This window comes from Prionailurus viverrinus, chromosome A1 (genome assembly GCF_022837055.1).
Source record: "Prionailurus viverrinus isolate Anna chromosome A1, UM_Priviv_1.0, whole genome shotgun sequence".
Lineage (NCBI taxonomy): Eukaryota > Metazoa > Chordata > Mammalia > Carnivora > Felidae > Prionailurus > Prionailurus viverrinus.
The window spans coordinates 101470364-101495961 of NC_062561.1; the positions used below are offsets into that span (position 1 = coordinate 101470364).

General features: G+C 35.3%; 1 protein-coding gene across 1 annotated transcript in view; it reads left to right on the plus strand.

Annotated features, from left to right (window-relative positions):
• Window positions 1-25598, plus strand: part of SNX2 (sorting nexin 2) — a 56392-nt gene that overhangs the window by 30456 nt on the left and 338 nt on the right. Inside the window, exons 7-14 of the mRNA XM_047858610.1 lie at window positions 4334-4412; window positions 12068-12143; window positions 13550-13663; window positions 13925-14018; window positions 15401-15606; window positions 22372-22515; window positions 23930-24010; window positions 24154-24225. Of these exons, the coding sequence (XP_047714566.1) occupies window positions 4334-4412; window positions 12068-12143; window positions 13550-13663; window positions 13925-14018; window positions 15401-15606; window positions 22372-22515; window positions 23930-24010; window positions 24154-24225 (866 nt within the window). The remainder of the gene's footprint in view (window positions 1-4333; window positions 4413-12067; window positions 12144-13549; window positions 13664-13924; window positions 14019-15400; window positions 15607-22371; window positions 22516-23929; window positions 24011-24153; window positions 24226-25598) is intronic.

The window sequence follows — 25598 nt, forward strand, 5'->3', positions numbered from 1 at the left end:
GAGCCATCAGCCCAGAGCCTGACGCGGGACTCGAACTCACAGACCGCGAGATGGTGACCTGGCTGAAGTCGGACGCTTAACCGACTGCGCCACCCAGGCGCCCCTCTTTTATGACTTTAAAACCTGACGTATTTAAATGCATTTATTATATTCTCTGAGTTTTTTTATTATAAAAAACTTTGTAGGGGCACCTGGCTAGTTCAGTTGGTAGAGCATGTGACTCTTGATCTCGGGGTTGTGAGTTCAAGCCCCACGTTGTGGGTAGAGTCTACTTTAAAAAAACTTTAAAAAATTAAGAATATCAATAAATTAAATTTTTGTAAGGCAGTGTAAGTTTAAGTGACAAGAGTGGCTTGCTTTTTGTTTGTTTTAGTTTTCCAAATCTCTGATATCTGGCTTAATAGAAAATAGCTATGTTCTTATATCTGCTTCTGCATTCAATCTCTTGTGATATAACACACCATATAACCTTTGTAAAATTCTGCTGAGCTTTCCGAAAAGAATGAGAGTAAAAAAGACAATAGTATTGTGAAAACAGGCTTTTTGGTACACCCTTCCCCGACACCTGTCTGAAAAAGGGTCTCAGAAACCTTTCTTGTATTCTGACTGTATTTTGGGAACTGCTGACCTACTTCATAATCTTATTTCTCTTATCTTTAAAACTTTGGCAGTGGTATCTTCTGGCATCCTACTATTTACATGGATCTTAAGTTTCCTGTATCACAAATTATTTATTACCTTTTTTTCTTTGATTAGGTTGTGCAACTATTTTTATATATCAAAAGAGGAAAAATAAATTATTTTTCTCATTTTGCTGGCTAACATGCTAATCCAGTCTATAAACAATGAGCAAAAAATTTTTTTTGAAAAAGTAAATTTTAATGTCCAGGTTAATTGTTTTAAGCTAATATTTTGCCTTAATGATCTTCAACCTTCCACAAATTGTTACAGCATAATAAATAGTATGTGTAAATTTAAAATAGAAGTTAGAAACTAAATCTTAAGAGCATCCTTTTCTGATGTTGATTCTCACAGGCTTCAAAAGGTTATTAGGGGACAGTCACACGGTTATGTTTGTATTATGCATACACGTGGCCAAGATTGCCCATTATGTTGTAAGGTTATCAATTAAATTATAGGCATAATTAACATTTATTGAAAGTTACTGTGCTAAATAATTTCCAGGAGATTCATTTAACCTTCACAACAACTTTATGAAGTTAACTTAGTGTTGTCCTTATGTAATAGGTGAGGAAGGTAAGGTTCATCGAGGTTACATAACCTGTCGTGTGCTATATTTATTTATATACTACTTTATTCCAGGAACGACTTGAGGCAACTACATATATAATGCAGTTTAAAAAAATATATGCGCACACACAGGTACACACGTATGTGCATGCACACGCACATATGTGTGTATGCACATACATGTGTGCACACACGTGTGCACATATGTGTATATGTATGCTTGCATGTGTGTATACATATACACATATACATATCTATACGTATATAGATATGTGTATATATATCTAAAGAAAGAAATTAGCAGGAAAAATAACCATAGTCAAACAGTAAGATGAAACCAAGTTAAATAGTTTCTTTAAAATGTACATGTAAAGTCTGAACAATTACTAAAGGTAATTACTAAAGGTGGGTGACAAATTTGTTGTGAACTTCCTGGCAGCCAAGCAAATACAGAAGCAGTCATTTTTTCAGATTGTCTTACCAGTTTTTTAAAAAACAAAACAAAACTCAGTTGGTTAAGTGTCTGACTCTTGGTTTCAGTTTAGGTCCTGGTTTCACAGTTTGTCTGGGTTTGAGCCCTGTGTCAGGCTCTGTGCTGGCAGCACGGAGCTTGCTTGGGATTTTGCCCCCTCCTCTCTGCCCCTCCCCAGCTGGCTCGCAAGTGTGCTCTGTCTCTGTCTCAAAATAAATAAACTTAATAAAATAAAAATTTAAAAAGTGAATAGGTTGTCCACAAAACTGTTGATATATGGGAGGCCCTCTTAAATATACAGCCAGTGGTTTTCAACTAACAAACACTTAAAGTGGAGGCAGGAGAAAAGGAATTGTAATTTGTCGTCTTTGCTGAAAAGTTAGAACTGCCCCTGAAAGAACAGGAGTCTTTTCATTAGCCCACAGGTAGCCTGTTTGTAAGATTAGTTAACTGAAAAACACTGTTTCACTAAGCTTTTAGAAAAGAACAACAAAGTTGAAAAGTTTTAAGAGTTAATTGGTTAGAGTAAGTGTTTATTTGCTCTCGTGGCCCTTAATAGTTACCTCTAGCATGAACAGTAGCATGAAGTAGCATGAACAGAAAATCCTTAAAGGGAAAAATGTAAAGAACTTCATAGCAGTAAGATTTATTTTGAGGGAAACAATATGTTATATCAGTAACACCCCACTTTTAGTGGTCCATTCATGGCGGATAATTTTAGGTGTTTGAGTTTTCTTTTTCAAACTTGTATTTCAGAAGAATTAATTATGTTAGGCAAAACATTCATAGATGATATGTTTATTTACCAGATGTACCAGCCTGAATAAGAATTACATGGTTTTACATAATCTATTTTTAATAGCTTTGTTGAGATGTAATTTAAATGCCATATGATTTATCCATTTAAAGTGTGTAATTTGGGGTGTCTGGCTGGCTCAGTTGGTAGAGCATGCGACTCTTGACCTTAGGGTTGTGAGTTCAAGCACCCCATTGGGTGTAGAGCTTACTTAAAAAAAATAAAGAGTGTATAATTCAGTGTGGTATATAAGGCTTTTAGTATATTCAGAGTTGTGCATACACCACCACAGTCAGTTTTAGAATACCTTCTTTTTAAATAAATTTTTTTAATATTTATTTTATTTTTTATTAAAAAAATTTTTTTAATGTTTATTCATTTTTGAGAGAGAGAGAGACAGAGCATGAGCGAGGGAAGGGCAGAGAGAGACGGAGATGCAGAATCCAAAGTAGCCTCCAGGCTCTGAGCTGTCAGCACACAGCCTGACGTGGGGCTCAAAGTCATGAACTGCTAGATCATGACCTGAGTAGAAGTCAGATGTCCAACTGATTGAGCCACCCAGATGCCCCTCATGTTTATTTATTTTAGAGAGAAAAAGTGCACATGGGCAGGGGAGGGACAGAGAGAGAGAGGATCCAGAGTGGCTTCTGTGCTAACAGCAGAGAGCCCACCACGTGGCTTGAACCCACAGACTGCGAGATTGTGACCTGATCTGAAGTCAAATGCTTAACCGACTGAGCCACCCAGGCGCCCCCTCTTTATTAGCACTTCCCGTCATCCTCTAACTCCCCCAACTCCGTAGGCCTAGGCAGTCTTTAATTTATTTTCTTTCTCTCTAGTTGTGCCTATTCTGAATGTTTCATGTAAAGGAAAATAAGTGGGCCTTTGTGACAGGTTTCCTTCACATAGTATTTTTCTTTTAAGAGAGGTAGCAAGCAAGGGAGATGAGAGAGAAGGAGAGAGAGAGAGAGAGGGCGTGTGCACACATGCATATGAGCCTGAAGCAGGCTCCACACTCAGCACAAAGCATGACCACCAAGCCTGACGCGGGACTCAACCCTGGGATCGTGACCCGAGAGTCAGACACTCAGCTGACTGAGCCACCCAGGCGCCGCTTTCATAGCGTATCTTTAAAGTTCATCCATGTTGTAGCATATGTCATTACTTCATTGCTACAGAATTGATTCTGAAAGAAAAAAGCACAAGAAAAAAGAAAAATATGCAATTTGATACATTATTGTTAAAATTTAAATTGCCATTACAGAAATGATTAACATGATTTTTTATGAAAGTGTTTGTTGTTTCAGCTATTACAAAACTAGCTATAATAAATAAACAAGATGTTTTTAGACTCTACAACAAGGAAAATACTTAGCACACTCATGGATTATACTCCATTTTTCTAGTCCCCAAACTAAAGAACCTTAATTATTACTCATAAGAAATGAAAATAGTAATTGAGCTTAAATTTGCTAATTTGAATGTCTTTATGCATATTGAAATGCAAACACATTTTAATTTACCATGAGCGTAATATGTAACAGATAAGGAACGCAAATAGAGTTTAGAAAACTGCAGACACAGCTCACCCTCTGCTTTATCTGGTTTCATGTTATGCGTACTTAGCAAGATGAGATGTTAATATATGATGAGTTATAATTTCTCTAAAATATGATACTGGTTATAAGTTTAGGAGCTCTTTTTTTTAATCACATTCAAATTTAAAGTGTATTTTAGATTATGAAGGAATGACTATAAAAAAACTGTTTCAAATAACAAAATTATCATGAGTCTCATTGAGTGTTTTTTCAAAGGCATGACCAAGGTCAAAGTGGGTAAAGAAGACTCATCATCCACTGAATTTGTAGAAAAACGGAGAGCAGCTCTTGAAAGGTAATTGTAGACAGCTATGCTTTATTACTGTCATGTTTTTATTTCAGTAATAATAAGTCTAATTCCATTATATGGCACAAGTATATTTTAATGTTTTTTTTTCACAGTACCATTTCATGGTTCTACTAAGAGTGCTTTAAACTTTTATTAAGAAAATTACTTGTTTCAACAACACAATACTGTGTTCTGTTTTCGTTAATCATCATAGTGGATTAGTATTTAGCAAATAGTGTGTCTAATAAAATAACACCTACTTTTGTATCCTGTGTTGTAAGCAGGAATATAAAGGCATTAGTTTGTTGGGGATAGAATTAATGTATCATAGGGGCACCTGGCTGCTTTAGTTGGTTGAGCATGTAACTCTTGATTGTGGGGTTGTAGTTCCAGCCCCACGTTAGGTGTAGAGATTCGTGTGGCACCTGGGTGGCTCAGTTGGTTAAGCCTCTGACTACAGCTCAGGTCATGATCTCGAGGTTCGTGACTTCAAGCCCCATGTTGGGCTCTGTGCTGACAGCTCAGACCCTGGAACCTGCTTCAGATTCTGTGTCTCCCTGTCTCTTTGCCCCTCCCCTGCTTACACTCTGTGTACGTATCTCTTGCTCAAAAATGAATAAACATTTTAAAAAAATTTTTGTAATAAAATAAGATCTATTTTTGAAAACATAGCTGTATTTTGCATTAGGAGTAAGGAATGGCTAAGCTTGTAAAAAGATACCATGAAACTTGTGAATGGGAAGAAAGAAATGATAAAAAATATTTGGATTTTTAATATTTAGTATTATTTAGGTTCTAGGAAGTTTTACCCATATTCACATTCTTTGTTGGATAATTTGGCTCACTATAGTTCCATTGAATTATTACTTGGCTAGGAATGTTATTAAACACAATAAAAAATTAAGTTTGTGCTCCCTCCTTTAATTTTGTATAATTGATTTTGACTTGAGTGCACAATTGTATGAGTCATTTATTGAGTTGACTGTATGTTTCAAGTCTGATACATTTGCCCTACCTTACTGCATAGTACTTGACATGTTTCCTTTAGTTTTGAAGGGTTGTCTTCAATGTCACAGACCAAATGAGTTACTGATAGGAGGAACCCACTCCCAGGATCTTAACATTTATTCCTTCCTTGCTATGCTGAAAATTAAGAAAAAAAATTTGAAATTATCTTAAAGCCCAACTTTTAGAACGTAAGTTGGTAATCACCTAGACATAGAAATTTTCTAATTACATAGGGTTTTTTTGCTTGTTATTTTAATTGAATGTGCTTATTCTTTATTTTCTCTTTTGGCTTAAAATCAGTAGATGAGGTGGATAGGACAGATTTTAAGAAATAGTATGTCTATCTCCAGGGTGCACATTATTATTTAAACTATTTTTAAGTCACTTTATTTTTGGGTCTTATTAATAAATTGTTTCCATTTTAAGAAAATGCTGCAGTACAGTCAGGTTTGAACAATTTACAGTAAGAAAGCTGACTATGCAACTTACTATTACAGAAGTCTTGAAGGATGAGATTGTGCCTGTGAGAAAAGCATTTACTCAGGAAAGGATTAAATTGTGTCCAGAGAAGTTTAGGTTAGGCTTTAGAATTGTTTCTGTTGTGAAAGAGGTCACAGACCAAATGTTTTTAAGAGTAAAGGTAGATAATGTTCTGCTTCGATTTCGCTTAGTTCTTCCTGAAAGTGTAACCATGACCCTTTGAGAAACCTTTCAAGTCCTATTTTTCTATGAGTAAATTTGAAATGTTTCAGATGGCATGCTTGATAAGGAACTTAATGAAGATTTATTGTACCAAGGACATATAATTTGATTCTACATTCACCTTTCTCGCAACTTGAATGCATTGCTTAGTACTTACCATAACATCATGTGGTATGAAACATTGAGGAGAGTTGTAAGGAAATACTGGGATTTGATCTAGTGGATATTTGAAAACAGTTTCTTTAGTGAAAAATGTTACTTGTTAAGTGCTACCCTAGTGGCTATTGCAGTAATAATAATAATAAACAAAAGAAACCATATACTATGAGGGGAAAGTTCATTTTGCATTAAAAAATATGACTAAAGAAAATATAGGTATAAAGAAGCAGAGGAATTGGGATGCTTTTTCTAAAGGGAGTTTTCTGTGGCATTTCATAAAATTTAAAAATTAGAACAGGCTTATCTATGGGATGCCTAACCTAGTTTTAATCTAGTGGATCAGGGAAGTAGTTTTCTTTGTATATACTATGGTAATAAATTTGTGTATTTATTTGTTTGTTCAACTCAGAAAATTTAGATTTTGCTCTTGAATGAAAGGATGAACATCTGGTGTTAAAATACAGGAAGAGAGGGAGTCGTTAAGAAAGGGACTCTCCTGGGCCACCCACACTCACTAAAGTAAGCAGAAAGTACTTTTAATAAGAGTTTCTCTAAGATCACTCTCTTGGTTTTCTTGAGAGTGCTTCACGTTTTATGTTAAGAGCATATTGACTTTATTTCATAGGTAAGGATACACTTCTGCAGATATAAACAGAGAAGTATAGAGTAGCATGATAGAGTGTGTAGGGAGTTAGAATCCTTTCTCTGTTGAAGCCTGTATTTCACTACACACTATAAAGTATTTGTGTGGCCTTGGGCGACTTGCTGAAAGCATTAAAAGCATTTTTCCTTATCTTAAATGTTATCAGGATTGTGTTCATTCCAAGCACCTAAAAACTCAACTGGCTTGGCCTTAACAGTTAGTACAGATTAATTAATCTACACTTTCCTATCAGGAAGTATTTAGGATTATCCAGTTTTCTGAAAATCTTGTTGCCAGTTTCTGGAAATCTGGAATACAACCATTTCTCACTACTACCATAGTAGTCCAAATGCTGGAATTAACTCCAGTAGGTTCTTAATTGGTTTCTGTTTCCATCCTTGAATCTCTGCTCTTTCTTAGTACAGCAGTCAGAACCATCCTCTTAAAATATAAATCACATCATGTTTCTTGCTCCCCATGTCACTCCGTAAAAGCCATAGTCCTTATGATGGCCTGCAGAACCTTATATGACCTGCACTGCTCACTCTTATCTGTTCTATCTCCTGTGCCCCTTGATCACACTGCTCCAGGCCACACTCGTCATTTTGCTGCTTCTCAAAGATCCCTGGCATTTTCCCACCTTAGAGTTTTCTCAGCTTTTGTTCTCAAATGTCTGCGTGGTAATTCCCTTACCTCTTTTAACTTTAGATGTTTAAGTATCATCTTTCCAGTGAAGTCTTTTCTGATCATTGGCTTCATTCTAACCTATTCTCTTTGAATTGCCCCCAACGATACCTTGCACACTTGATCTCATTTGCTCTATCTTCCGTTCTACCCTCCTTTTTCCATAGCATCTGCCAACTGGTCACATACTGTGTATATAATCTGTGTGTTTATTCATGATCAGTCTTCTCTTACTAAAATACGGTTTTCTCTCATATATTCTGAGTGTTCAGAACAGAAAATGACATGCAGTTAGTAAATGCTTTACAAATATTTGCTGAATCCACAAATGAATGTCATCAAAGCCCAGGCTCTTTCTGCCTTTCTGTTCTTTTGTTCGTTATCATTAGCACCTGTGTTTGAGTTTCAAGCAAGAGAAATTTTTTTTTGTCAAAAACATTTTTTTATTTTTATTTTTTTAAATATGAAATTTATTGTCAAATTGGTCTCCATACAACACCCAATGCTCATCCCAAAAGGTGCCCTCCTCAATACCCATCACCCACCCTCCCCTCCCTCCCACCCCCTCATCAACCCTCAGTTTGTTCTCAGTTTTTAAGAGTAAGAGAAATGTTTTTAACTTTATTCCTCTCAATTTTGTGTAACCTGCTTTATTTTGTTTTGTTTTCAGTAAGTCAGAACTTAAAACCCTAAGCGATTCTTCTAAATTTTTTAGTAACCCTTCCTTGGAGCAAATCTGCAGAACTACTGTCTCATGTTGAGTGTGATACTTTCTTGTCAGCTTTTCCATTGTGTCTTCATTTCTTTCTTCTTCCAAATGTGTCTCTTTCTCCCCATGCCTCTTTTCAGGTCTTCTCCCTGTGTTCCCTCTTCTCCCTGTATTCTTTGCCTGTTTTTGTTCTGTATCCATCCTTTATAGATCTACAACCCTGCGGACCTTAATTCTGAATTGGTGAATATTTACAAATATTCATTAATTTAAAATATGTCTTAAGATGCTCAACAGCACTCATCATCAGGGAAATGCAGATTAAAACTACAGTGAAATATCACCTCACATATGTGAGAATAGCTAAAATCAAATAGTTAAGAAACAAGTGTTGGCAAGAATATAGAGAAAAAGGAACCATTTTGCACGGTTCTTGGGAATGCAAACTGGTGCAGCCACTATGGAAAACAGTATGGAAGTTCCTCAAAAAGTTAAAAAGAGAGCTACTACAATCCAGGAATCTTCCTATCGTGTATTTGCCCAGAAAATACAAAAACATTTATTCAGGGGAATGCATGCACCCCTATGTTAATTGCAGCATTATTTACAATATGGAAGTCGCCCAAATATCCATGGATAGATGAATGGATCAAGATGTGTTTGTGTGTGGATAAAATGGAATATTAGCCATAAAAGGAAATGAAATCTTGCCATTTGCAACAACATGGGTGGAGCTAAAGAGTATGTTACTAAATGAAGTAAGTCATTCAGGGTAAGAAATGCAATATGGTTTCGTTTATCTGTAGAATTTAAGAAACAACAAATGAGCAAAGGAAAAAAAGAGAGAGAGGAAAACCAAGAAACAGACCCTTAAATATAGAGGATAAACTGATGGTTACCAGAGGGGAGGAGAGGGGAGGGAGTGCAGTAGGTGATGGGGATTAAGAGTGCACTTACCCTGATGAGCACTGAGTACTGTATAGAACTCTTGAATCACTGCGTAGTATGCCTCAAAGTAATACCAACATTGTATGTTAACTACAGTGGAACTAAAATTTAAAAATTTTTTTTAAAAATGAAAAAATATACATCCCTATGAACATAAGGATTATGAAGATGAAGGATAGTTTCATGGCTTGTAAGAAATGATGAAAGTGATAATGATAGAAAGATTGATGTGAAGGGAGAGGAAAATGCAAATCTGTTCCTTTATTGTCTAATTTAAAAACACAAACCACTTAGTAAAATAGGAATTGTCATTTAAAATGTGCCTATTGAGGGGCACCAGTGTGGCTCAGTCTGTTAAGCTTCTGACTTTGGCTCAGGTCATGATCTCACGGCTCATGGGTTCGGCTCATGGGTTTGGGACCCACGTCAGGCTCTATGCTGACAGCTCAGAGCCTGGAGTCTCCTTTGGATTTTGTCTCCCTCTCTTTTTGCTCCTCCCCCGCTTGCATTCTGGCTCTCTCAAAAATAAACATTAGAAAAAAAATCTTAAAAACATAAAATGTGCATATTAAGATAAGCAAAGTAGATTATATACAATCAATTTGAAGAATAAAATTCCATTTTATGTGATAGTACTTGGCAAATTATAAGAAAGCGAGTAGTGATTGTAGTATTAAAAAATAACTATAGTTTATCTGTAGGATAGAATTCCATGTAGTAAATAAATAAAAATGACATTAGTAGTATTTCATGACATAGAAAGGTACCTACAACTGACTGTTTTGCGGGAAAGGATACACACCTATAGGTATAATGGTGTAATATTTTTGTGAAAACCAAATCTGAGTTTGTGTGTATACCTACACCTTTAGAAAAAAACATTAAAAGGTAATTATCTCTGGAACAAAAAAATCTGTTTTATATTCCTGTTCCTAATTTTAACATTAAGCTTAATACTTTTTAAGAAACAGTTAACTGCTATTTACTTCTGTGTAACCCTTAAGAAGTAAAGTTTTTCTGTCTTTTTCTAGAATGCCCTTTTCCAAGATGTTGATACCTCAGAATGCTAGTATGTGGTAGGATGACAAAGGAAAATCTAGACAATTGAGTTTTGTTAATGTAGGGTTTAACAGTTAAACCAGGTTTTTTTCCTATAAAACTTTGTGCAGCACTTAACACGCTGCTATTTAGGACTCAAAGAGAGTGATATGTATGTGGTAAGTTTCAGACTTGCCTGATTATAGAACCAGTCTTTTTCCCGGAATACTGAAGGAGACTAGTATTCTACAGAGCTCACTTTGGAAAGCCATTTTAGAATGTAAGTAGTAGTAGGTAATGACATTTAGGTTTGAACTATTAGGATGTACAAAGTTTGGGTACGACATGTTTCGTCTTCCTTCCCGCTGGTTCATTTTACAAATGTCTGAGTACTTGCTGTTTGCCAGTTGTTGTGTGCGCTCCCGTGAACAACTTATGCAAACTGCTTTAAGCGGTACACGGCCTAAACAACCAAATAACCCAATACCATTGGAAAACTTGAGTATTAAAACTAAGTAAAATTCCAGTGGGAGTATACCACCATTTCTTTGACACAAAATTAACATTCCTGTTGCATCTCGTTTTTAGCTTGATAATATTGGCAGTAAATTTTTTTAAGCCACAGTGTAGAATGTATTGCACATACCTGCTAAATGTTCTATTTCTGTTACAGTGTTTTCTTATGTGGGCTAATGACTTGAAGTTTAATGTATTAAAATATATAAAAACAGAAGTTAACATTTCGGCCCTGATAAAATAGTCGTTTTAACCACTGGGTAGAATTGTGACTTTATACCATTGTGACTTTATAGAAGGTTACCATTGCTTTTCAGAAGCTTTAGGTATGTTTTATAATCTTATAATGAGATCGAAGAAAATTAATGATTAACATTTATTCTGTAGATGTATAATAAACATGTAAACTGTGAGGTAAAATACTATAATTGAAATACTAGTATATGTAATCATTAAGGGAAGAATAATTTTGCAGAACATGAGATTAGATAAGTAATCAAGAATAATTAAATAGTGGACCTTTTTTCTTTTTATGAAAGAATGTTAATTATGGATGGCAGAAACTTGGGCTTTTCTATGTTCTAGTAAAGGAAAATATCTAAAGTTGGGCTGAAAGTGATTTAGCAAGGGTGTTTCTCTTTACTTTTCATTTTTATTTTATGTTGTGTCCTATAAGAAAAACATGAATCAAACTTTTAGCAAAACCTTATTAAAAATAGAATTTTGAAGAAAATCAGTCCTTGTCCAATAAAGATCAAAGCTGATTTGATAATTTGCTGACAGGCAAAAAAATCTGGTAGGTGTTCCTCTGTTTTGGTGATAACAGCAGTAATAAAAAAAATAGTTGATTGGAATATATATAGTGATATGTGTTAGGACTCTGAAATATTAGCTCAGAACATGGTGACTCCACCCAAAGATCAAATTATTCAACAAACTCATATACCTTTTTACAACTCTATACTTCGCAGTGAGAAGTTTAGTAAATTATTTAATCTCTCCTGTATCCCCATCTCCACAGCCTGCCATGTCTCTTTTTATATATGATGAACTTTCAAAAGAGGAATAAAAAGCTTTTTAGTCATTAAATTGCTATAAGAGTCTAAACAATTAGAGTGAAAGCAGACTGATATTCTAAGAGGCAGTCTGAGGACATCATTTTACCTATTTTTTTGGTTTGTTTTTGTGATTTTGTTCAAATAATATTTAAAGTGCTACTCATAAATAAAGGAGAAATTTTATTCTTATATCTAGGTATCTTCAAAGAACAGTAAAGCATCCAACTTTACTACAGGATCCTGATTTAAGGCAGTTCCTGGAAAGTTCAGAGGTATTATTTCCACTTTAAATTTTTGTATGATACGAATTTTCTTATTATTTGTTTGTCATTTTATTTTATTTTTTAAAAATAAGGTTTTTTTGAATGTTTTATTTATTTTTGAGGGAGACAGACAGAGTGTGAGTGGGGGAAGGGCAGAGAGAGAGAGACACACACACACACAGAATCTGAAGCAGGTTCCAGGCTCTGAGCTGACAGCACAGAGCCTGACGCAGGGCTCAAACTCACGAACTGTGAGATCATGACCTGAGCCAAAGTCGATGCTTAACCGACTGAGCCACACAGGCACCCCTGTGTTTGTCATTTTGATAATTTTTGTAAAAACAGATATTCGGTAAATGATGGGATTAGTGGATGGAACAAATTGATTTTCTTTTTTCTTTTTTTGGGGGGGGGTGGCGCTTAGTGTTTATTATGAGAGAGAGTGCATTCATGGGGGAGAGGCAAAGGGAGAGGGAGGGAGAGAATCTTAAGTATGCTCCACACCCAGTTCTGAGCCTGACATGGGGCTCAATCTCATGACTGTGAGATCATAACCTGAGCTGAAATCAGGAGTTGATTTCAGCCACCCAGGTGCCCCTTGAGGTTAGTGTTTTAATAATTTAAATTATTAGTAAAATACCTTTTCTGCTTTGGTAACAGTAGGATGACTACTTTCTTTTTCAAAAATTTTTAAACCAGATTTAGAAGAATGATCTCTAAGTAGTCTAATTCTCAATGCCCTAAGTGGTTGTTAAGGCATTGTGTTGAAATAAGTTTATTCAGGCCTCCTTTTAGAGACAGCTAAATGTGTTTATATGTCTACATTCTAATATTCTTACCAAGGTTCTGAAAGCAAATTTGTGACTTAAAAGAGCTTAAATTATAATCATGCTGCTCCTTTGATTTGAGATGCTTAGTACATTTGGGGCTTGTAACAGTTTACAGTTCTAATTATTACTATTTGAGATTTTTTTTTTTTTAATTTACTGGAATACTAGAATTTTTAAAAAATTTTGAATCACACCCTCCTAGCTGAACGTAAGGAGATTTTTCTCAAGACTTTCTTCTTTCCTTATAAACAAGTTTATTTCTGCAAGCAAACAGGTGGCCAATGTTAAGGTACTTGACAATCTCTTAATATATTTTGACAAACAGAGTGTTGTTCCATCTAAATGTAAACGTGCTGAAGAAAAGCAAATGGAAAGTCTATTTTTTAAGTTTTCCTTTGAGAGTGTACAAGTAGTGTATTTGAGAAATTAGATCTCACTATTGAAATGTATGAGAGTGAAGAAAATACAACCTCCTTTTTTTTCTTTTTTTCTTTTTTTGGAGGGGGTGTGCAGTTCCTTTTGCGCCCACTTAAACCTCCAGCCTTTTAACCGGTTTGTTTGCCCTTATTTGTCATTCAATTCCAGCTGCCTAGAGCAGTTAACACACAGGCTCTGAGTGGAGCAGGAATATTGAGGATGGTGAACAAGGCTGCTGACGCTGTCAACAAAATGACAATCAAGATGAATGAATCGGATGCAGTAAGAGCTGATTTTTCGACTTGAATAATGAGATGAATTAATGAGCCCAACAATTGCATTTTAAAGCTGTACAAGTAGAAAATAGGATATTAATTTGCTTATTGAGTTTAGTCCTCAGCCACATCAGTTGACTACCATGGTTTTATATACACGGTTAATTTGTTGCTTTAAAACAAGGAATGTGGCTTGCTATTGGTAACCTAATTTACAGCGGTTTGTTCTTGCTAAATTAGCTCCATTTTTCATTTTTTTTTTTCTTAGTGGTTTGAAGAAAAGCAGCAGCAATTTGAAAATCTGGATCAGCAACTTAGGAAACTTCATGCTAGTGTTGAAGCCTTGGTCTGTCATAGAAAAGGTTTGTTTGCCTCGTTATTTATGTGTTTAACACCATTAGTTAATTACAAATTTTATTTAAATTTTATTAAAATGCACATTCTGGAGCTACTATAGAAGAGAGAGAACACTAGTTTAAGAGAATGTTTTCCATTTCAACCTTGTTAATATTTTTTTGTTCTGTTGTAACCTTAGTTGAGAAGTATAAAAATCCTGAGCTTATAAAAGTATATTTTAAAGTTTGGTTTAAAACTGTTGTTCATTTGATTAACACTTTGTTAACATTCGTATAGTTTAATGAATGAAGATATCTTATTAGTAACTGATACAGTTAAAAATATCAGCTTAAAAATTGATTTTTGAAATTTGTCTTTGAAAACTTCCTGTGTGCCTGCATTTCCTAGAAAATTTTGAATTATTTTCTTCATTTTTTGAACAGCCAAATTAAAAAGGCTAGGGGAGGGGCCGTTAAAAATTGATCGGCAATTTGAGTTGTATTTTTTTAATTCTATGATGAAGTTTTTGTTGTTTTCTAAGAATATGAGGATTTTCATGTTAGCTTTCTAAAGTACTTACTAAGTAATTTAGTATGTACCATTACCAGTAACCATTTCAGTAAAACAACTACAGAAATACATCAGTACGCTTTTATTGAAAGTAGTTTATAACAGCTTTTGCCATTTATACTGTATCTTGTAGAGAATGACTTTATGGTTCTTTTAGAGAAAATTATGTAACGTAGAGCAATTTCTAGGCAATGTATTATTAGTTCTTGGCATTATTTAGCTTATAAACATCTGTGTCTGAAATGATTATGTTCAGAAATCTGTTTAGAAATTCTTAGTATTTCCACCAAGCACTGTTCAAGCATTGTACACAAAGAAAAAAATAAGATTTTTATGAATTATACAATTCTCTACAGTTTTACCGTGATTTTTTTCCTATTAGCTAAATAATGTTTTCGTTAAAAATTAGAGACATTTTCGATTTCAAATAAATGTGTAAAGGCCAAAAAATGTAGTATAAGTCAATTACAAGTCCTCCCAGTGCTTTCCAGAGACAAGAAAATATGTTTTATCTTTTATAGGAATAGACAAAAACAGTGAGCGCTTCAGGAAGAAGAGGGAGGCAGATTATATATAATTAAACATAGTTCATCCCTTGGGAATATAGGCAGTGGTTCTTCTTGATTTTTCTTTAATGTTCTAATTTTCCGTAGAGCTCTGAGCAGTTGGCATGTATGCCGAAGGTGTCTTAATGACTGGTTGTTTTATGTTAATTATTTTAAGATAATTATTTGAGCAATACATGAACAGATAAAATTTAGAGAGAAAGTAGAGAAATCAATGCAGTATTTAAAAACTTTACTAGTGAACAGTAAAAGTGAATACTTTTTTATTTCAGAACTTTCAGCCAACACAGCTGCCTTTGCTAAAAGTGCTGCCATGTTAGGTAATTCTGAGGACCACACTGCTTTATCTAGAGCTCTGTCTCAGCTTGCGGAAGTGGAGGAGAAGATAGACCAGTTACATCAAGAACAGGCTTTTGCTGACTTTTATATGTTTTCAGAACTACTTAGTGACTACATTCGTCTTATTGCCGCAGTGAAAGTAAGCCTCATTTTGCAATCTTCCTTGAGTTTTTCTCACTTCAGTGGTTTGCTTTTAAGAAGAATTTGGTTACCCATTAGGCATGTATTTAAGTGTGTAAGTTCTGTATTCTCTCAGTACATATAGATGGCTTCAAGATGGATGATTCATAGCCGAATACTTTCTTCCACTGTGACTTGGACAACGTGGTAGATACAACTGATGTTTTTAAGAGGTGTAAACAATGCCAAATACAGTGAAAACGATACATGTGTGCCTACATACTTACCTATACAAGGTTGCACCTAACCGGTAGTATTTATTTGTTCACTCTAGCTTGAACTAAAACTAGCCATGGACTCTGTTATCGTTAGTAAAGGTATGATAGGAAGCAGAACAAAACCAGAACTGATTGTTGCATAAATGTTGAATGGTGGCTTGTAGCATTCATCTGAACTAGAAGCAAACATTCTTTGCACACACTGAAATATGTAGTCACTGTATATTTAGAGCTGACTCGGGACTAGATTAGATAATAAATTGTGTTATCTTGTAGTAATGTTTAAGGATGAACAGTTAAGTTTCTGAATAGTTGGGAAAGTAATCTAGTTAACTAATGAAAATTGGTTTTCTACAGATGTCTCCAGTATTCATATAGTTAAAGTGCGTGTTATTTTATCTATCCTATGTTTCAAAAGGTACTTTAAGATCCTATGGTGTCTTTCGATTATTTTTATGAGCATTAATCATCATAGGGTGGAGGAACTGGGAATTTACCTTTTACTTTGAATTCAGACAAAGTTACTGAGACCTTGTTCCTTTTTTTCAGTTAAAGTCTGTGTCCAATTTAGTGTTAATACATAGAACATTGATACACTGTATATTATTTACAATCCTCTTCTCAAGCTAACGGTGACAGTTATTGCTAGAGGGTTCTTAGCTCTAAAGAATGGCGCTATCTTGGGATTGGTAAAATTACCAGTTTTGGTCGTATTTACTCTTAGGTGTTACTCTGTATATTTCTGGTGGTTAATTGTACTTTTCAGTTACTTAAGGTAATATAGACAGCAGTTATTAGAGTGTATTTCATTGTACATGGGCAATTTGTGATATGCAGAAATCCATTTCACACATAATGGTTCCTGTTCCTCTCCCATCCAATCTCACCTCATTCCAGAACTCCCACTAGCATGAGGGCTGCTGTAAAAAAGTAGAGCACCTTTCAGAATACCTGTGGATCCAAAAAGGGAAGCCAGGCAGTGTCTGTAAGAAGGAGTACCTGCTGAGGAGCACTAACCCGGGAGATTACTCCCTGGTGGGAATGGCCTGCTTGTGTCTTGGGTGATGAGCCCTCACCTGGGCTGGCCCTGTGCTGCCTCAGTCTTCCTGCTGTATTTTTACCTTCTCTGAAATTCACTTAAGTTCATGTTTTGCAGAAAAACACTGACACCAGAAGATGTACCATGATCAACTGAGTTTGGGAGATAATGTATACAGTATCCCTGTCTTACAGATTGAGAGAGCATTAAAATGCTCATAACTGTCTAGGAGTAAAAAATAAAATAAAACATTTAAACTTATGTAATCCAGAGATTTACAAAGTCATATGAACAGGAGTTCTTTTTCACTTAATATCTTTTTACATAAATGGAACAGACTTGGAGAAGAACTGAATTAGTGATTCCTTGACTGAAAGAAAGTTAAAGAGCCATGCTTAAGTTATATCTTGAAGTAAATTAAGCTCTTTCACATCAACTTTGTTTTCTGCTGAAACCTTGCCCAGGTCAGCTGCACAAAGGAGTTGAGAAATTATGGGATAGGTTGAGAGGGAATTTTTGTGGTCTTTGGTTTGGTTTGTTTTTTTTTTTTAAACCGATTTATTTGTATTTGAAAATGTGATCTATGGACATATTAAATCTCACAACCCAAAAAGGTCAAGTTCAGGGGCTCCTGGGTTGCTCAGTCAGGTAAGTGGCTGACTTTGGCTCAGGTCACGATCTCGTGGTCTGTGGGTTCAAGCCCCACATCGGGCTTCGTGCTGACAGCTCAGAGCCTGGAGCCTGCTTCAGATTCTGTGTCTTCTTCTCTCTGTGCTCCTCCCCTGCCTGCACTCTGTCTCTCTGTCTGTCTCTCAAAAATAAATAAACATTAAAAAAATTAAAAAAAAATACATTCTTGTATGTCTTTACAGCCTTAGCTATGCATGTGTATGACACTAATTTTCTTTTTCTTGCCACCTTTCTTTCTCTTTCTCTCTTTTTGCCTCCCTCTCTGCATCTCTTCCTTGTTGAAGAAGGAGCATACTATATGTACCGTTCCTTGCCAGCTTTTTCACCCACTCCGTTTTGGGCAAATGTTCACGTTAGCCTCTGTAGATACATTACATTCTTTTTAAGGTTTGATTGGATAGCCTCAGTCTACTTGTAAATAGTAAGTTTTTTGAAAATCACTCTTTGGGCATAAACTTCCTAGAGGTTGATAGAGTTGCTTGGCCAAAGGGTATATGAATTTTAAATTTCAGTAAATACTCTCTTGTTACTGTCTGAAGAGATTATACTCCTTTGTACTCCCATCATCGTATGTGTTCCTTCTTCTCCCACCCAAATAACAAAGGTGCTTTTTGGTATAAGTTTTCATTTCTTTAGTTATTGTGAATTTAAGCCTCTTTACAAATGTTAAGCCATTTCCATTTCTTTTTGTGTGTGTGAACTCTTCATGTCCTGTGCCCAGTTTTCTTTTGTGTTTGGTCTTCTGTATTTCTAATAGCTACTTAATACTACCTAGCCCTTTGTTTTTATCCATATTGAAAATACTTTTCTGATGGTAAGTTTGAAACTAAAAGTGCTTTAGAGCCAAAGTGGGGAAGGAGCTAAGACCAGCCACTTACAGTATTACTTAAGCCTGGCTGTGTATCCAGGAAACTCCTGCTTTTCTCTTTGTACGGGGCATGGCCTCTCACATGTAGGACTCCACATTTTGGCTAGTAATGTTACCTAACATATATTAAGCATTGTACTCATTGTATGCATTCTCATGTATTGGCTGCCTGTGAACCCCTACAGTAGGGTCAGGGATTGAAAATACGGTTTTCAGTATGTTTTGCACTAGAACTTTTCATGAAGAATTCTTACAGAGAATGTAAATTTATAAAACATGTAAAATACCTTGTAAACCCACTAGATGGTTTCCCCAAAGAGTTGAAAAGCTTCTTTGTTTGGCTATAAGTAATCAACATCTTTGGACGACTCCAGGAAGCTGAGTGGCATATTTTCAGAATCACTGAATTGGAAGGTGATATTAATTAAAATTAAAACTAGGAATGGATGTGTGGATTGCTTAGTCAGTTGAGCGTCTGACTCTTTTTAAAAAATTTTTTTTTTCAACATTTATTTATTTTTGGGACAGAGAGAGACAGAGCATGAACGGGGGAGGGGCAGAGAGAGAGGGAGACACAGAATCGGAAACAGGCTCCAGGCTCTGAGCCATCAGCCCAGAGCCCGACGCGGGGCTCGAACTCCCGGACCGCGAGATCGTGACCTGGCTGAAGTCGGACGCTTAACCGACTGCGCCACCCAGGCGCCCCGAGCGTCTGACTCTTGATGTCAACTCAGGTCTTGACCTCAGGGTGGTGAGTTCAAGCCCTGTGCTGGGCATGAAGTGTAAAACTAAAAAAAATTAAATTTAAAAAATTAAAATTGTAGTGTTTTGGTGGACCAGGGAAAATGTTCCACAACTGCAGCCTTGTCTAACCTAGGCCTGTTTGCATACAAATGTATAACATAAATTGGCAGAGGGATGGAGGTCCAAAGTAGTTCATCAGTGTAAATCTGTCTCTCTTACAGGAGAGGCTGGTTCTACTAGAGCAGATTTGGTTCTTGACATACAAGAAAAACATTAAGTTGTGATTTAACTCATTAAAAAAAAAATTTTTTTTAATGTTTATTTATATTTGAGAGAGAGAGACAGTTCATAGTGCATGAGCAGGGGAGGAAGAGAGAGAGAGAGAGACAGAATTTGAAGCGGGTTCCAGGCTCCAAGCGGTCAGCACAGAACCCGATGCAGTTCTCAAACTTTGGAGCTGTGAGATCATGACCTGAGCTGTCCCAGCTACCTAGGCGCCCCTAACTGATTTTTAAGGTAGCATTTCTAGAATATCAAGTGTGGTTTTGATCTTTTTTTTTTTTTTTTTGATTACAAGGAAAACAAATGAAGAAAAGTTATTTCTCTTTAGAGCTGAGATTAAATTTTTTTTATTATAACCTGACTTTCATAGTTCTGTCTTTATTTTAGAGCTCCTATGTATGTGCCACAATAAACATGTAATGGTTCTAGAATCTGATGAGATAATAAATTGGGCAGGGATAAAATTAGTTTAAATTACTGTATCACCAAAAACGCCATTTTATATATATTGAGAACTTAAGCAAATATTGAAATTGAAGGGCATTTTGGTTAGCTTTTGCCCTGTATTCATACATATTTTAAGTAATCAAATTGTTACTAAACAGAGGAGTTTATAAATGAAGAGCTGATGTGGTGGCCCTCTTCTCTTAAAGATGAGAAATAAAATCTTAAATTTTGGTGTTTGTATGTGTAGGGGGTTAATGAGGGGCAAGTGGTGTTTAAATGGTAGTGACTTTCTTCATCTACTTATGCTAAATGTATTATTTTTATTATTTTTCACGCAATTAATTTGGCTGAAGCAAAATTAAGTTCTAATAAATACCTTGGGACAGACACCTGGGTCGCTTGATTTTGGTTCAGGTCATTATCTTGCAGGTCCTGGTATCAGAGCCCTGGGACAGCTTCCGTGCTGATAGCACAGGGCCTGCTTGGGAGTCTCTCTCTCTCTCTCTCTCTCTCTCTCTCTCTCTCTCTGCCCCTCCCCTCTCTTGCTTGTGCACACACCTGCTCTCTCTCAAATAAACATTTAAAATAAAAGAATGTCATGAGGAAAATGTCTTTTAACTATAAGAAAAGCAGGCAGAGCACCTGGGTGGCTTAGTCAGTTGAGCATCCAACTTCGGCCCAGGTCGTGATCTCTCATTTCGCAGGTTTGAGCCACACAGCCAGAGCCTCTCTCTGCCCCTGCCCCACTTATGTGCTCTCTCTCTCAAAAATTAAACATTAAAAAAAATTTTTTTTAAAGCAAAGGGGACAGTAAGATTTACTCAGTAATGTGAGAAGAGAAATTATATGAGATGACAAATTAAAACTAACAAGGTAGATTTAAATACCTGAAATAAGATGCTTTGACTTATCAGTTTGCCCACGATGTCTTTTGTCCTGGTTAATTTGAAATATGCAGGGTCTTTGGAAAGAAAACACTTTGGTTTGTGGTTGATTTAGAGGTTTTTTGTTTGTTTGTTTGTTTTGCTGTTGCCCACATTTTTGAAATATGCAGTAATATAAATGCGGTCCAGTTATGGTTTTTTCCTATGTTATTGTGTTATTATTATTTGTACTTTTAGTATAAATACAGGAGTTAATCAATTCTTAATTTATTTGTGTGTGGTTTTAGGAATAATCCATAACAGTACCTGCTAATTATTAAACATCTGCTAGGTTAAGTCACTGTGCTATTTTTCATTTTATTTCCAATCCACTAATATAGATCTCCTTTTCTTCCTTCTATATTTGGGGAATCTGTGGCTTACAGAAATTAATTTATCCAGGATCATACAGTGACAGAGCTAGTATTTGGATCCAAATTTGATTTGTTCCCAAGCGTATATTTTTAAGGTAGATTATCTGTGTACTCTTCAGCAAGTCCCCATAAGAACATGGATTTATTTATTTCTTGATCCAAGAAGTTCTTTATTTGGGGTAATGAAAATAACTCTGGTTTACTGCTTTCTGGTTCACCCAGTGTATTAACACCAGCTTCATCTGTTCGAATAGTAAATACTAAAATAATATGAATATATCTCCAATATCAAAATAGAGGATTTATTATTACATTCTCCCATCCTATCTGTCACCTTTTTTCAGGAGATTCTAATTACTCTCTTATGTTCATATTTCAATTCTTATTTCCATCCTCTTGTTCTTACTTTGCCAAACTCCTTGAAAGAAGTAGTGTATTTGGTTGACTTGGTCTCTTACCATCTTTTGGTCTAGTTTTTCATTTGGTCCTGCCTACTAGATGTGTGTGTGCATGTGCGTTTCACACACACACACACACACACACACACACACACACACACACACTCATTTTCCCCGTTCATCTTGTGTAGGACTCTCTCTTTTGTTGTTGTTACGCCTTTACTTTTTCATTGCTTTGCTTTTATTTGCTGTGGGTCATCTTTTCCACATTTTTACTTCCTGTAGTCTTACAGGGTTTTCTCATTTTATTCTTTTCAATTTCTGGCCTATTTCCAACACTTAAATCTGCTTTTGATTTTTTTTTTTTTTTTTAAGTAGGGAAACTTACAATGTAAATATGATACCAGCCTTTTCCTATTAAATCTGTCTTCATAAAACTCTGTTAGAAACTTATTACAAGCTAGATTTAAAACCCAAATGGCTAGTGAAATAAATGCATCTTGTATGTAGTTTCTGTTTATTTATTCAGAGCTCTTCTAGTCACAGGGACTTGTTTTTGTTTTCAAGGAAGTGAACACAGAAATTTCTCTTATATTGGCATCTTTATTTGCATTATCTTAGCATATGAGAATGGCGTTTAAAATACTTTTTATTGTTTTCAGTATTACAGCACTTCAAGTATAATGAAAGTAATTCAGTGGTAACTCCCTCGCTTAATAGCATTATGTCGTTCACTTACAGGGTGTGTTTGACCATCGGATGAAGTGCTGGCAGAAATGGGAAGATGCCCAAATTACTTTGCTCAAAAAACGTGAAACTGAGGCAAAAATGATGGTGGCCAACAAACCAGATAAAATACAGCAAGCTAAAAATGAAATAAGAGAGGTGATTAATATAAAATGCTTTATTTATCACTTCACTCAAATTTTCCGTGAGTCATTCATATATGCATAATTTTTCATAAATTTTTTTCTGAGCCATTCAACACTAGCCATTTCTCCATAATTTTATGAACTGTGTTAGAATTACTTTAATGTTTTGATCATCGTCAAAAATCTCCAGAGCCCTTTCTTACTGCCACACGATTATTATGGAATGGATAAAGAAGCGCACAAGGAAAAGATTTAAATTAACCTCTAATTAGTAATTACACATTTCTTTTGAGATGGTTCATTTAATTTCAGATAATTACTTATTTTATGTTTTAGACCATAGACTTGCCCCATATTTAGCTTTCCAAGCAACATTATCCCCCATATATATGTACTATATATGGTATTTTAGTAAATTTGTATAAGTTTATTATAATTTATACACTTCTTTTGCCATGCTTCAATAAGGAAATTGAAGAGGTAGGACAACCTTTATATTACTAAAAGTAAATGTACCTGCTCTTTGAAGAGTATGTACCACTGTTTTGGTTACATAGTGGGAAAATACCATTTCATTGCTTAAGTCTTCAGTTATTTTATTTTAGCTGTTCCATTGGTCACTGGTCACATGTTTTGTTGTTTCTGTACTGAATTTAATGTTGACGAGCAAGGTCTTCAGTAGACCATAATTCCACACTTTTTTTTTAAGCCGAACATTTTACTATTAAAAAATGTTTTTTAAATGTTTGTCGTACACTTTTCTTAATTTAAAGTATTTCCATGGGCATATAAATTGTGATGAACGTGTATTCTTGAACTTGGCAGAATATTTTTGATATAATATGGAATTATTAATGATATCAAAAAGAACACTGCTAAATTATTTCATAGTGAATTTTATACTCAATGTTTTCATCTTTCTTAGTCATATAATTAAGCTGTGGAGATTGTAATTGATTAAGTACTGAAATATCCTCATCATGGGGTGCCTGGGTGGCTCAGGCAGTTGAGCGTCCAACTTCGGCTCAGGTCACGATCTCGTGATTGATGAATTCGAGCCCCGCGTCGGGCTCTGTGTTGACAGCTCGGAGCCTGGAGCCTGCTTCAGGTTCTGTGTCTCCCTCTCTCTCTGCCTCTCCCTGCTCATGCTCTGTCTCTCTCTGTCTCAAAAATAAATATAAACATTAAAAAAAATTTTTTTTAATATCGTCGTCTTGAGTAAATGTGACAGTGAAATATTAATGAAAATTAACCTCCTAGGCGTTTCTGCTGCTTAGAAGTTAGATGAAAGTTTGAATGATCCTGAATTGGGCTTTGCCAGTAGTGAGCTTCCTCAGGGTCTACAGACCTTGCATTAAATGAGCTAGTTCTATAATATTTTCCTGACAAGAGTTATAAATTTGTGCTTTTTTGTTTGTTTTTATTAGTGGGAGGCAAAGGTACAACAAGGAGAAAGAGATTTTGAACAGATTTCTAAAACAATTCGAAAAGAAGTGGGAAGATTTGAGGCAAGTATAATAATTTTACACTTGTCCCAACAACGTGGTCTTTTTTTTTTTTTTTTTTTTTTTTTTTTTTTTTTTTTGCTGTGATTTTGTAGTAAAATCGAATTTAGTTTTGTACTAATGGAGTTTTTCTTCATGTACTACAGAAAGAACGAGTGAAAGATTTTAAAACTGTTATTATCAAGTACTTAGAATCATTAGTACAAACACAACAACAGGTAAGCTTGTTTTCTTTATGACTTCTTTTATAACTTATAAATTCTCCTAGGACTTTGGTATACTTCTTCATTTTAAACACGTCAGTGAAAGGAGCTTTTATACTTACGGAAAATAAGAAATGGGGTAGAGAAAACTGATGACCACAGAGGAAATAATTACTGGTAGTTAAACTGGAAAGTCTCAGGTCCTTTTTGCCTCTGCTCTTGAACACCAGGCAAGATGCTTTTTTCCCACGTTAGGTGATGAGAAACTTGCTAGACAGTCTTTTCCCTTTTCTTGTCTTCCTAGTTTTAGTTCCCTAGTGATCACAGTGGTTTGAGTAAACTCTTAGAGTGAGTTCTCTTCCATAACAGAACTTAAATGAAAAACTAGCTTATTTAAGGTTAGCAGGCAGGGGTGAGGGTTGTGCTGTTTTGGTCTTTGTTTTATTTTGTGTGTGGTTTGTGATGATTGTATGCCACAAAATTTGTCTCCTTAACGAGAGAACAGAGAAGACCGTGGCTTTTAATTAAAGTCTCTAATAAGAAAATAGTACAGGTTTTTTTTTCTGTTTGCTCTATTACAAGTTTGAGTAATCAAATTATATGTAATGTTTTGAATAAAAGGATGTCTTCTTTCTCCCGTTTTAAAATAAATGTGGATAGAAACTTGATTATGTAATATAAAATAGATTAGTTTTTGATTAAGCAATGACATTATATGTTCAGATTACATTTAGTCTTTAAATACTTAGTTCACCAGGTTAGATTTTTTAAAAGAACAATTTACATGAACTTGTTTTTAAAGGAGTTGTTTTAAACATAACTTCAGTTTATACTTTGGTTAATTCTGTGGACTATTGAAGAAACACTGGTAGCTGATGCCTTCCAGTTTCAAGAGAGACTGCATGTGTCCCTTTCTTTCCTGCCTAGTGTTTTCTTTTCTTGCTCCTTTTTTTTTCATTGTTTTTGGCTACCAATAACATAAAATGTGAATACCCTCTGATTAGGATGTTATCCCTTCATATTGGAACAGTTCATTGCAGTTTTATTATGTAAGGTAGTCTCATTTAATTTACAGTAACAATCTGTTTTTATATACAATTCCACATAAGCCAAAAAAATCTGAAGTTGTAAGGTATTTTAAAAACTATATTGTTTACATCAAAAACTGAAGTTAGCCAGTGGGAATTAACATTTAAAATAATTTACACACGAAATATGTTGACAGACTTCAGTTAGGGACATTTAAATGATCCCATTTGGAAACAGGCTATAGTAGGGGCTCCTGGGTGGCTCAGCTGGTTAAGCACCCACCTTCAGCTCACAGTTTGTGAGTTTGAGCCCCTCGTTTGAGCCCCTGGAGCCTGCTTTGGACTCTATGTCTCCCTCTC